Source organism: Nerophis ophidion, linkage group LG19 (assembly GCF_033978795.1).
Source record: "Nerophis ophidion isolate RoL-2023_Sa linkage group LG19, RoL_Noph_v1.0, whole genome shotgun sequence".
In the NCBI taxonomy this organism is placed as follows: Eukaryota; Metazoa; Chordata; class Actinopteri; order Syngnathiformes; family Syngnathidae; genus Nerophis; species Nerophis ophidion.
The window spans coordinates 29480619-29492655 of record NC_084629.1 but is presented as its reverse complement, the minus strand read 5'-3'; the positions used below and the strand labels follow the sequence as shown (position 1 = coordinate 29492655).

The following is a 12037-nucleotide window of genomic DNA, read 5'->3' as shown; positions in this document are numbered from 1 at the left end:
GCAAAAAGCAGAGACCTAATCCTGCGGTTACCAAACCGGAAACCCTCAACGCCTTGACTGCGCCTAGAAATTATGTCCATAAAAGTTATGAACAGAATCGGTGACAAAGGACAGCCTTGGCGGAGTCCAACCCTCACTGGAAATGTGTTCGACTTACTGCCGGCAATGCGGACCAAGCTCTGGCACTGATCGTACAGGGAACGGACCGCCACAATAAGACAGTCCGATACCCCATACTCTCTGAGCACTCCCCACAGGACTTCCCGAGGGACACATGCAAATGCCTTCTCCAAGTCCACAAAGCACATGTAGACTGGTTGGGCAAACTCCCATGCACCCTCAAGAACCCTGTGGAGAGTATAGAGCTGGTCCACAGTTCCACGACCAGGACGAAAACCACACTGTTCCTCCTGAATCCGAGGCCTCCTCTCCAGTACACCTGAATAAACCTTGCCGGGAAGGCTGAGGAGTGTGATCCCATGATAGTTGGAACACACCCTCCGGTCCCCCTTCTTAAAGAGAGGAACCACCACCCCGGTCTGCCAATCCAATATATATATATATATATATATATACATATATATATATATATATATATATATATATATATATATATATATATATATATATATATATATATATAATGTCCTGTAATCCAGTCAAAATATAATCTAACATGAAAAACGACATTTGTGGCATTTTTGTTTATTTTTCACTCAGTCCTTGATGGACTCTGTGCTCTAAATAAAAGTTCACATCACCGCCTTCAAGGAGTGAGCAAATAAATAAATGCACATGAATACATTCATTCATTAAAATGGCAGTTTCCTACTTTTTGTGTTTGTTGTTCAATAATGGCCGCATTTGTCTGCCACCCGCGTCTCCCCTGTGCCAGCCTGGCTGTATAATTAACCTCCGATGGCAGGAAGGGATGTTGATGAATTACACGGGCAACAAAAATGAAGAAAGAAATGCGTTGGTATATTCTCCTCGATGAGGGATTGAGGGAGGGCAGTTGGGGGAAGGGGGGGTGTAATGAGGGTGTAAATTTAGCAAAGTAATTATTTATATTTGTCTTTTGTCACACTTCTCTAATTTTGCAATATGAACACAGTCTGTGTGTATTAATTGCTTTCTACTGTCTTTTGAATGACTTCCAAGCGGGTGCCGGCTCTCCTTTCACAGGCGGGTGGGGGGGCCAAGGGGGGGCCAATATCTTCGTTATCTTCCTCGCCGACTTTACCCGACCCTGCGCTCCCCGAGATAAACTTCTTGTTGTGGCAAACAGTTAAAAGTGAAATGAAAAATGAAATGAATGAATGTCACTGGAGCGGAAATAAATAAATAAACGGCTGTAATTAATGAATCCCATAATTGTCTTCATAAAATATTTGCACGGGCATAATTTGCATAATTTACATGTATTAATTAATCTTTCAAAGGAATTTTTATGCTGAGAGAGGCCGGAAAAATAAAAAAAAATAAAAAAAACGTGTCCCTTTGTTTTATTCAGCATCTCATGAAATATGGATTGTCTTTAATGAACTTTGGATTTCAGTATAAAAATACTCAAGTTCTTAATGAGGCTATTTGGTAAAAACATTGTGTCAAGACATGGCCGTTTTCTTTAACTTTCAACATTTGCATAAACAAGCATTTACTTTGGGAAGAAACGTGCGGCATTTAACCATTTTAGCGAGGAGAATTTGAAAAGAGAATGAACAAAAAGTATTGTCGGCGTTTTAAGTTTGGTAGCCAACGTTAGCGATAGCAATGCTGCTTGACTGCTAGCAAACTAGCTAACGACTATACAGAAGGTTACTACACCCTCGGGCTGGGCGATATGGCCATATTTTTAAGCACTGGCACAAACATTCATGTCATTTCAAAACAGAAAGTGCAACTTTGTCAAAGACATTTTAAAAAAAGCTATGAGTGCACTTTTGTGCATGATGTCACTAAGATGACATATCAAAACAACAAATTAAAGTGCATTTTTTGTACAGAACACCACTATAATAGTTTAAACAAATAAAGTGCACTTTTGTGCATGATGTCACACAAGATATTTCAATAAGTGTCAAAAAAAAAATGAGCTGCATAATAGGAAATCAAATAGTGTATGTCTTTCGCTATGTGGTAGGTTCTTGCGGACGTTATCTCCTTCTGTTGTTGACTATTTTTTTTCATACGGTGTTGATGTGGAAATGGTTGCCTCGGCATTTTGTTGGTGTGGCACTGAGCGGAGACGTTGACATGCGGAGTAAGCACTCTTCATTGTCTAGCGGGTGACTTTTGAAATGATGCTACGTATTAGCATTAATGCTACTTTTTGTAGCAAGGCTTTAGCACCACACTTGACAAATTACGGTTGTCTGTTTGACATATTCCCACTTGAAGCCAAACTGCTGCCAGATGATGGACCCCCTGCTGTTTGTCTTGGGAATTAATTATTCTTCCTTCATTCGTTACCAGATTGGCACCTTCTTTCTCTCGTATTACCACTCGCGCCACAGCTAACGTTACCCATGCTGCTACCCTTCTGCTCCGCGAGGGCGTATATGTGACGTATGTAAGAAGGTGCACTTGTTTTACTGAGAAGGAGAGACAAGAAAGACTGGGAAAAACCTTTCGTGTAATGCCCACAGCTAAAAGTAACTGCGCGAGAACGTATACTAGAATATCGCGAGATAGTCATTTTCTATATCGCACATAGACAAACCCGCGATATATCGAGTGGATCGATATATCTCCTAGCCCACACACGTACATTAAGAACGACAATCTGACTTTTAACTTCTAAAATTGGTTTTACTTTATTCTTGTGAGATTAGCACTGAATGCTAACTTAAGTAACAAACGTGCTAGATAAACAATGCGTACACTGTAATTGTTCGGAAATGTCGCAAAAATGTTTACGTGTGTTGGAAGGTGATGAAATGAATTTCCCAAGGCTGACAAAGTTAGAGTGTGTTTACAGTTAATTTACAATACTATATCTTTACAATACAGTGTGGTTCCTTATTTTTGTTAGTGATATTAGCAACCAGTGGTGTGCCGTTAGGGCCTAACGTAAATCATGAACATTGATGAATAAAAGTTCATTTTAATCTACATTCCATAAAGTATTCATCATATTCTCTTCATGTCTTATTAGGCTTCTGTGTTGCTTGTTTTTACGTTAGAGCTTTGATCTAATCAGATTTCAGCTAGTTTGTTGCCAGCACTGCATGAATTCTGCCAAATAGACAGTTGATAAACAGTTTCGACACCCAATCAGATCACGAGTTGTTGACAGTAGCCCATCTAGTTAGCCTTACCTTAAACATGACTGCGAGTGGATTTTCACTTGTCACTCCCAAATGAGAATCCCATCACAAGTTGTAATTTGCGAAAAGCAGGAAGGGCCATACCCGGACAACAGAGAAATCATCGGTTCTCACTTCTTTAACTCACAATGAAAAAAGTTAGAATATTTTTTTAATGAATTTTTACACATTCAAGGTATAAGACTCTGAGGTGTACGGCTGGAAAGTTGGCTAAAAAAGTTAGCACGCTAATGTTAGCAAGCTAGTATGCTCCCGTTACCATGTTTACTATTAGCCTGTGTGAAGTAGCAAGGTATAAGACTCGGAGGTCTACGGCCGAAAAATTGTCTAAAAAAGTTTGCATTTGTCATGTACCAAGGTATAAGACTCTGGGGTTTTCGGCTGTAAAAGTGCTAACGTTTGCATGCTAACGTCTTGTGTCCTCTGTTGCAGATGGAAGACTCTACCTGAAAACGGCCGTGATGTACTGAGCTGCAAGGCAGGAATATCAGAAGAAAAAAAAAAGCAGGTAGAAGACGGGAGGAAAAAAAACAAAAAGAAGATTGAAAAGAGGACAACCCGTGGCGACATGACGGCGAAACGTTTCGTGGGGATGTAGAATAGGAAGAAGAATTGTCGGGAGTGGTAGATTTGGCTCTGCAGCCACTCACCCACCCTCCCAGCTAGCGAGCGACCACAGCACCCAAGACCTTTTGGATCATCCGCGCCGGAGTTCTTTTGTACTTCCAATTCAATTTTTCAAGAAGAAAGTCAACAAATTGTGCTGGTGGGAAGTTTTCTAAATTCGATACAATCAAGTTTCCTTTCTGCCATGCCTTGTACATACGATGCTAACAGTGCTACGCTTGCTCAGTGTACATATAGAAGTAGACGCTATTAGGCAAACCTGTTCTATTATTGTTATTATTATTATTATTAATAATACACCTTCTCATTCTTCTCTTCCCGAGCCGTCATTCTTTCCTATAGCGCCCACTACTGGCGAGGAAGCATGCAGGCATGATGTAAATGTTTGTCATGGAGTGGTAATATTTAACCATAAAATCCTATATTGTGTTTCTCCACCCAAGCCCTTTTTATATTTCTTGGTTTGGGGGCGGGGGTGACCACAACAAAACCAGAATCCAGTTGAAGACTTTGTCCTCTGTAGTCTTTGGAACAGATTTTAATGTACAGCCCCTTCAAATCGGCACTTTTTTTCCTTTGTTTTGTTAAAGAAAAAGCTAACTCCACTTGAAGAACAATCATATTTGTGCAACAAGATGTTTTATGGTTTCCCACAGGACAAAAAAAAATGTTTTTCCAGTTTTTTGCTTCACCTTAAAGACTTTTAAACGTGTGTATATTCTTATTATTGACAGTCTTTCCACTGAGAGCGGTTTGCGGGGGACTTGGGCGGCATTCTGAAATGGTTTTGAGTGAAAATGTTCAAATCAGAAGAAGAAAAAACATCGATGTTGAAAGATGTGCGTGGGTTTTTTTTTTTTAGAGGTGGGTGGCTTGGGGGTCCGTTTAAGGGGTGGCATCCTTTATGAACTCTTTTAAAACAGTTTAAAGCGTACTCTATGCCTTCAAATCATGTAAAGACTCCCTTAAGTTCACAGACTCTTGGGGAGTTTTGGAAGTGGGTGGCTCGGGGGCCCGGTTTTGGGGGCGGAGTCATTAATTGATTGTTCCAGAAGAGTTTTAAGCATACTCTATGCGTTAAAATCATATTAAGACCCCCTTATGTTCACGGACTCTTGTGGGGTTTTGGAGGTGGCGACTTGTCCAGGGTGTACCCCGCCTTCCGCCCGATTGTAGCTGAGATAGGCGCCAGCGCCCCCCGTGACCCCGAAAGGGAATAAGCGGTAGAAAATGGATGGATGGATAGATGCGTTCACATCATATAAAGACTCCCTTATGTTCACAGACTCCTGTGGGGTTTTGGAGGTGGGTGACTTGGGGGCCCCAGTTTTGGTGGAGGAGTCCTTATTTGATCGATCCGAAAGCATTTAAGGCATACTCGATGCGTTCACATCATATAAAGACCCCCTTATGTTCACAGACTCTTGTGGGGTTTTGGAGGTGGGTGACTTGGGGTTCCCAGTTTTGGGGTGGAAGGAGTCCGTAATTGATTGTTCCAAAAGGGTTTAAGGCATACTCGATGCGTTCACATCAAGAAAAAACATCGATGTTAAAAGATGTGCGTTTTTGTTTTTTTTTAGAGGTGGGTGGCATGGGGGCTCAGTTTAGGGGGTGGCATTCTTTATGAACTCTTTTAAAACAGTTTAAAGCGTACTCTATGCCTTCAAATCATGTAAAGACTCCCTTATGTTCACAGACTCTTGTGGGGTTTTGGAGGTGGGTGACTTGGGGGCCCCAGTTTCTGTGGAGGAGTCCTTATTTCATTGATCCAAAAGGGTTTAAGGCATACTCGATGCATTCACATCATATAAAGACCCCCTTATGTTCACAGACTCTTGTGGGGTTTTGGTGGTGGGTGACTTGGCTTCCCCAGTTTTGAGGGGGAGGAGCCCGTAATTGATTGTTCCAAAATGATTTAAGGCATACTTGATGCATTCTCATCAATAAAAAAACCCTAATGTTCATTGAATCTTGTAGAGTTTTGGAGGTGAGTGGCTTGGGGGGACCCCGGTTTGGGGAGTTGCAGTCCTTAATGGATTGTTTAAAAAGGGATTGAGGCATACTCTGTGTTCACATCATTAAAAAAAACCCAATGTTCATAGGATCTTGTAGAGTTTTAAAGGTGAGTGGCTTGGGGGCCCCATTTTCTTTGGGGGGTGAGTCCTTAATGGATTGTTCCGAAAGGGTTTAAAGTATACTCTATGCGTTAAAATCATATAAAGACCCCTTTATGTTCACAGAATCTTGTTGAGTTTTGGAGGTGGGTGGCATAGGGACCCCGATTTTGGGTAGTGGCATCTTTAATGGATTGTTTCGAAACGGTTTAAGGTGTTCACATCATTAAAAAACCCTAATGTTCACAGAAAATTGCAGAGTTTTTGAGGTGGGTGGCTTGGGGGCCCAGGTTTGTGGGGTGTAGTCCTTAATGGATTGTTTCAAAACAGATTAAGGCATATTGTATGTGTTCACATCATTTAAAAAAAAACCTTATGTTCACAGAATCTTCTGTGGTTTTGGAGGTGGGTGACTTGGGTGCCCCGTTTTGGGGGGATGAAGTCCTTAATGGATTGTCTCGAAAGGGTTTAAGGCATACTCTATGCATTAAAATCATATAAAGACCCCCTTATGTTCACAGAATCTTGTGGAGTTTTGGAGGTGAGTGACTTGGGGGCCCCGGTTTGGGGCGTGGCATCCTTAATGGAGTGTTTCGAAACGGTTTAAGGCATACTCTATGTGTTCGCATTATTAAAAAACCAAAATGTTCAAAGAATCTTGTGGAGTTTTGAAGGTGAGTGGCTTGCGGGCCCCCGTTTGGTGGCGGAGTCCTTAATGGATTGTTTCGAAACAGTTTAAGGCATTCTCCAAGCGTTCACATCTAAAAAAAAACGTTATGTTCACAGAATCTTGTGGAGTTTCGGAGGTGAGTGGCTTGGGGGCCCCGGTTTGGGGCGTGGCGTCCTCAATGGAGTGTTTTGAAACGGTTTAAGGCATTCTCTATGTGTTAAAATCTTTTAAAGACCCCCTTATGTTCACAGAATCTTGTGGAGTTTTGGAGGTGGGTGGCATAAGGGCCCCGGTTTGGGTTGTGGCATCCTTAATAGAGTGTTTCGAAACGGTTTAAGACATACTCTATGTGCTCACATAATTAAATAAATGTTATGTTCATAGAATCTTGTGAGGTTTTGAAGGTGAGCACCTTGGGTGCCCCGGTTTGGGGGATGCAGTCCTTAATGGATTGTTTTGAAAGGGTTTAAGGCATACTCTATGCGTTAAAATCATATAAAGAACCCCCTTATGTTCACAGAATCTTGTATAGTTTTGGAGGTGGGTGGAACAGGGGCCCCCGGCGTCCTTAATGGAGTGTTTTGAAACGATTTAAGGCATACTTTAAGCGTTCACATTATTAAAAAAAACCCTAGTGTTCATAGAATCTTGTAGAGTTTTGAAGGTGAGTGGCTTGGGGACCCCGGTTTGGGGGGTGGAGTCCTTAATGGATTGCTTGAAAGGGTTTAAGGCATACTCTATGCGTTAAAATCATATAAAGACCCCCTTATGCTCACAGAATCTTGTGAGGTTTTGAAGGTGGGTGACTTGGGTGCGCCGGTTTGGGGGGGTGCAGTCCTTAAGGGATTGTTTTGCAAGGGTTTAAGTCATACTCTATCATATAAAGATCCTGTCATGTTCGCAGAATCTTGTGTAAAATTTAAAGGTGGGTGGCCTCCCAATGGACTGTTGCAAAACTTTGTTGAAAACACTTAAAGACCCTCGTTTGTTTACAGACTCTTGTGGGGGTTTTGGAGGTGGGTGGCTTTGGGGTGACTGTTAGAGGGCGGCATTCCCAATGGAGTGGCTCAAACCACTTTTGCACATATTTTCTAATCAGAAGAAAAAAAAACTATGTTGACATATGTGGGTTTTTTAGGGGGTGTTGGGCGGGCGGGAGGGGGCTAACTTGGGAGCAAGCTTGGAGGACGTCATCCCAACAAACAGTTTTGGGTGTACATACCCCGTTAAATTAAGCAGAGCCTCCAATGTTCACAGACTTGAGTGGTACTTTTTGGGGTCGGGTGGCCTTGGGGGCCGGGTTTAGAGGGTGACTGTCCACCAGCTGAATAAAACATGAGTGAGGTTCTTTAACGGGTGGTTTAGGAGCGGGCATCCTCCATGGGGGGGCTTGAACAAGTCTTGTGCGTACATCGTGGAGAAAAGGGGGAACTGCCATGTCAACAAATGTGTGGGTTCTGTGGGGGATGTTTGGATTGGGGGGGGGGGGCTCAGTTAGTGGGCGGCTTCTTCTATGTGTCACTTATAACTTAAATAGCTGTTTTTTTTTCTCTCCCTCTCTCCAAATCATGTCTTCACTGTACTTCCAATAAAGTTGACAATAAAAACATTGTGAGAATAAAGAGGGGCGGCACCTTCTTTATGTGCTCATATTAATCATGTATTGCTGTATGTATTGTATGGGGGCGGGGCGGGGGGAAAGGGCGGTGGTCCACATAAAAAAGAGCATTGCTGTACTGTAGAAAATGACTGAGCATATTGTTCTTCTCTTCGTATAGCAGGGAAAGAAAATGTATAAGAAAAATCTGCTGTGACTTTTGTTCCCCTCTGGTGGGGGCGGGGCGGCGGCCACCTTTGACCTCCACAGGTGTTTGTTTGTTTTTTGTTTAATGCGTAGGCCAATTGGAAACACACAGTATGTAAATGAGGGTGACTGTAAATAAATTATTCCCCGTGTTCTTTCAAGTGTTTGAAGGCGTCATTCACCACATAACTCACCATCCGGAGGCCACTTCATTAGGCACACCTGCACGACCACAATGCATCCCACTGGGCACCTTAGGGGCTACTCAAATATACTTAAAAAATACCTTTATATATTGATTTTTAATATTCAATATTTAAAAAAAAATGTTGCTTTAATTATTAGGCCTTATACATATATTTGCTGTTTTTGTTGAGTTTTTTAAAACACAAAACGGGGAAAGTTTTGAATGTTCTTTTGTCAAAAACTAAATATATTATGTATTTTCAACCAAATTACAAAAAATGAAACTTTTTGATAGGTTTTAAATGATAAAAAATATTTTTATAAATAAAAACATTAGTAAGGTTTTTGTATGTTTTGCCTATAACGCACATATTTCTTTGTTTCTTAATTCATTTTAAATTATTATTTTTTCACAATTACTTTCTTGTCATGGTGCCATACTCGAATATTTAAAAAAAAAAGTTTAAATGTTTGTTTTACTTATTTTAGACTTTACACATATATTATTTCCTTTTTTTTTAATTAAATGTTTTCTGGAATACAACTATTTCCTTCTTTTAAACTACAAAATTGGGAAAATGTACCATTTTAATTCATTAAAGTTATGTTATTATAATATATACCTCGTGCCAAATTACAAATAATGCTAAGTTTTTTATATATTTTGCCTGTAATGTACATTTTTCTATATTTCATAAATTATTATTTAAATGATTATTCATTATTTATTTTTAAACTTAGTTTCTTGTCATGATTTATTTTTTAAATGTCTCAAATATAAAAAAAAAAGTTTCAATGTAGCTAAGGTGTTTGTTTTTCTTATTTTAGACATACATACATTCATTACTTGTTTATTAAATTTTATCAGTAGTATGGATATTTCTTTCTTAAATTACAAAATTGGGAAAATTTCCCATTTTAATTGGTAAATATTATGTTCATTTAATAAATATGTTGTGCCAAATTACAAATAATGCTAAGGTGTGTATATATTATGCCTGTAATGGACATATTTCTAAATTTCATCATCTATTATTTAAATGAGTGTTAATTATTTCTATCCATCCAGCTTCCTCCGCTTATCCGAGGTCGGGTCGCGGGGGCAGCAGCCTAAGCAGTGTAGCCCAGACTTTCCTCTCCCCAGCCACTTCGTCCAGCTCCTCCCGGGGGATCCCCAGACGTTCCCAAACCAAACTAGCCTTCCCACCGTGTCCTGGGTCTTCCCCGTGGCCTCCTACCGGTCGGACATGCCCGAAACACCTCCCTAGAGAGGCGTTTGGGTGGCATCCTGACCAGATGCCCGAACCACCTCATCTGGCTCCTCTCCAGCGGCTTTACTTTGAGTTCCTCCCGGATGACAGAGCTTCTCACCCTATCTCTAAAGGAGTGTCCCAGCACCCGGCAGAGGGAAACTCATTTCGGCCGCTTGTACTCGTAATCTTGTCCTTTCGGTCATGACCCAAAGCTCATGACCATAGGTGAGGATGGGAATGTAGATCGACCGGTAAATTGAGAGCTTTGCCTTCCGGCTCAGCTCCTTCTTCACCACAACGGATCGATACAGCGTCCGCATTACTGAAGACGCCGCACCGATCTGCCTGTTGACCTCACGATCCACTCTTCCCTCACTCGTGAACAAGACTCCTAGGTACTTGAACTCCTCCACTTGGGGCAGGGTCTCCTCCCCAACCCGGAGATGGCACTCCACCCTTTTCCGGGCGAGAACCATGGACTCGGATTTATAGGAGCTGATTCTCATCCCAGTCGCGTCACACTCAACTGCGAATCGATCCAGTGAGAGCTGAAAATCCTGGCCAGATGAAGCCATCAGGACCACATCATCTGCAAAAAGCAGAGACCTAATCCTGCAGCCACCAAACCGGAACCCCTCAACGCTTTGACTGCGCCTAGAAATTCTGTCCATAAAAGTTATGAACAGAATTGATGATAAAGGGCAGCCTTGGCAGAGTCCAACCATCACTGGAAACGTGTCCGACTTACTGCCGGCAATGTGGACCAAGCTCTGACGATGATCGTACAGGGAGTGGACCGCCATAACCCCGTACTTTCTGAGCATTTCCCACAGGACTTCCCGAGGGACACGATCGAATGCCTTCTCCAAGTCCACAAAGCACATGTAGACTGGTTGGGCAAACTCCCATGCACCCTCAAGAATCCTGCCGAGAGTATAGAGCTGGTCCACAGTTCCTTGACCAGGACGAAAACCACACTGTTCCTCCTGAATCCGAGGTTCGACTATCAGGCGTTAATTATTTATTTTTAACATTAGTTTATTGTCATGATTGTTTTGAATGTATGTGTATATATATGTATATATATATATATATATATATATATATATATATATATATATATATATATATATATATATATATATATATTTATGTGTGTAACATTTTGTCAGGAGTACGAATATTTCTTTCTCAGACTACATAATTGGGAAAACTTAATATTTTAATTTATAAAATTATGTTATAATATACCCCAAAAGGAATAAGCAGTAGAAAATGGATGGATGGATATATATGTTTAACCAAATTACAAATAATGCTAAGGTTTTTATATATTTTACCTGTAATGTACATATTTCTATATTTCATAACTTATTATTTAAATGATTATTAATTGTTTTCTTTTTAAATTAGTTTCTTGTAATGATTCTTGTTATAAATGTCATCAGTGGCATACTCAAATAAAATGAATAAAATAAAAGTTTAAATGCAGCTTAAACGTTTGTTTAAAGTACTTTAGACATCATACATATTTTCATTACTTTTGTATGAAATTTTGTCAGGACTACAACTATTTCCTTCTTTTAAACTACACAATTAGGAAAATTGGCCATTTAAATTGTGCCAAATCACAAACAACGCTAATGTTAATATATGTTTTACCTGTAATGTACACATTTCTATATTTCATCATTTGTTATTTAAATTTTTATTAATTATTTATTTTTAAAATGTGTTCCTTGTCAATAATATTTTTTTAAATGTCATCGGTGGTATGCTCAAATATTGAAAGAAAAAAGTTTAAATGTAGCTGAGGTGTTTGTTTTACTTATTTTAGACATTATACATACATTCATTACTTTTTTATGAAATTTTGTCAGGATTACAATTGTTTCCTTCTTTTAAACTACAAAATTGGGAACATTTGCTATTTTAATAAATTTAAATTATGTTATTATACTGATATACTGTGCCAAATTACAAATAATGGTAAGATTTTTATGTATTTCACCTGGAATGTACACATTTCCATATTTCATAATTTATTATTTATA

At 40.0% G+C, this 12037-nt stretch overlaps 1 protein-coding gene across 3 annotated transcripts in view; it reads left to right on the top strand.

Moving 5' to 3' along the window:
- Positions 1-8705, top strand: part of dachd (dachshund d) — a 417357-nt gene extending 408652 nt beyond the window's left edge. For all 3 annotated transcript variants that reach the window (XM_061879759.1, XM_061879760.1, XM_061879761.1), the window contains exon 11: positions 3762-8705. In XM_061879759.1, the coding sequence (XP_061735743.1) occupies positions 3762-3799 (38 nt within the window). In that variant the 3' untranslated portion in view covers positions 3800-8705. The remainder of the gene's footprint in view (positions 1-3761) is intronic.
- The last annotated feature ends 3332 nt before the right edge of the window (positions 8706-12037 follow it).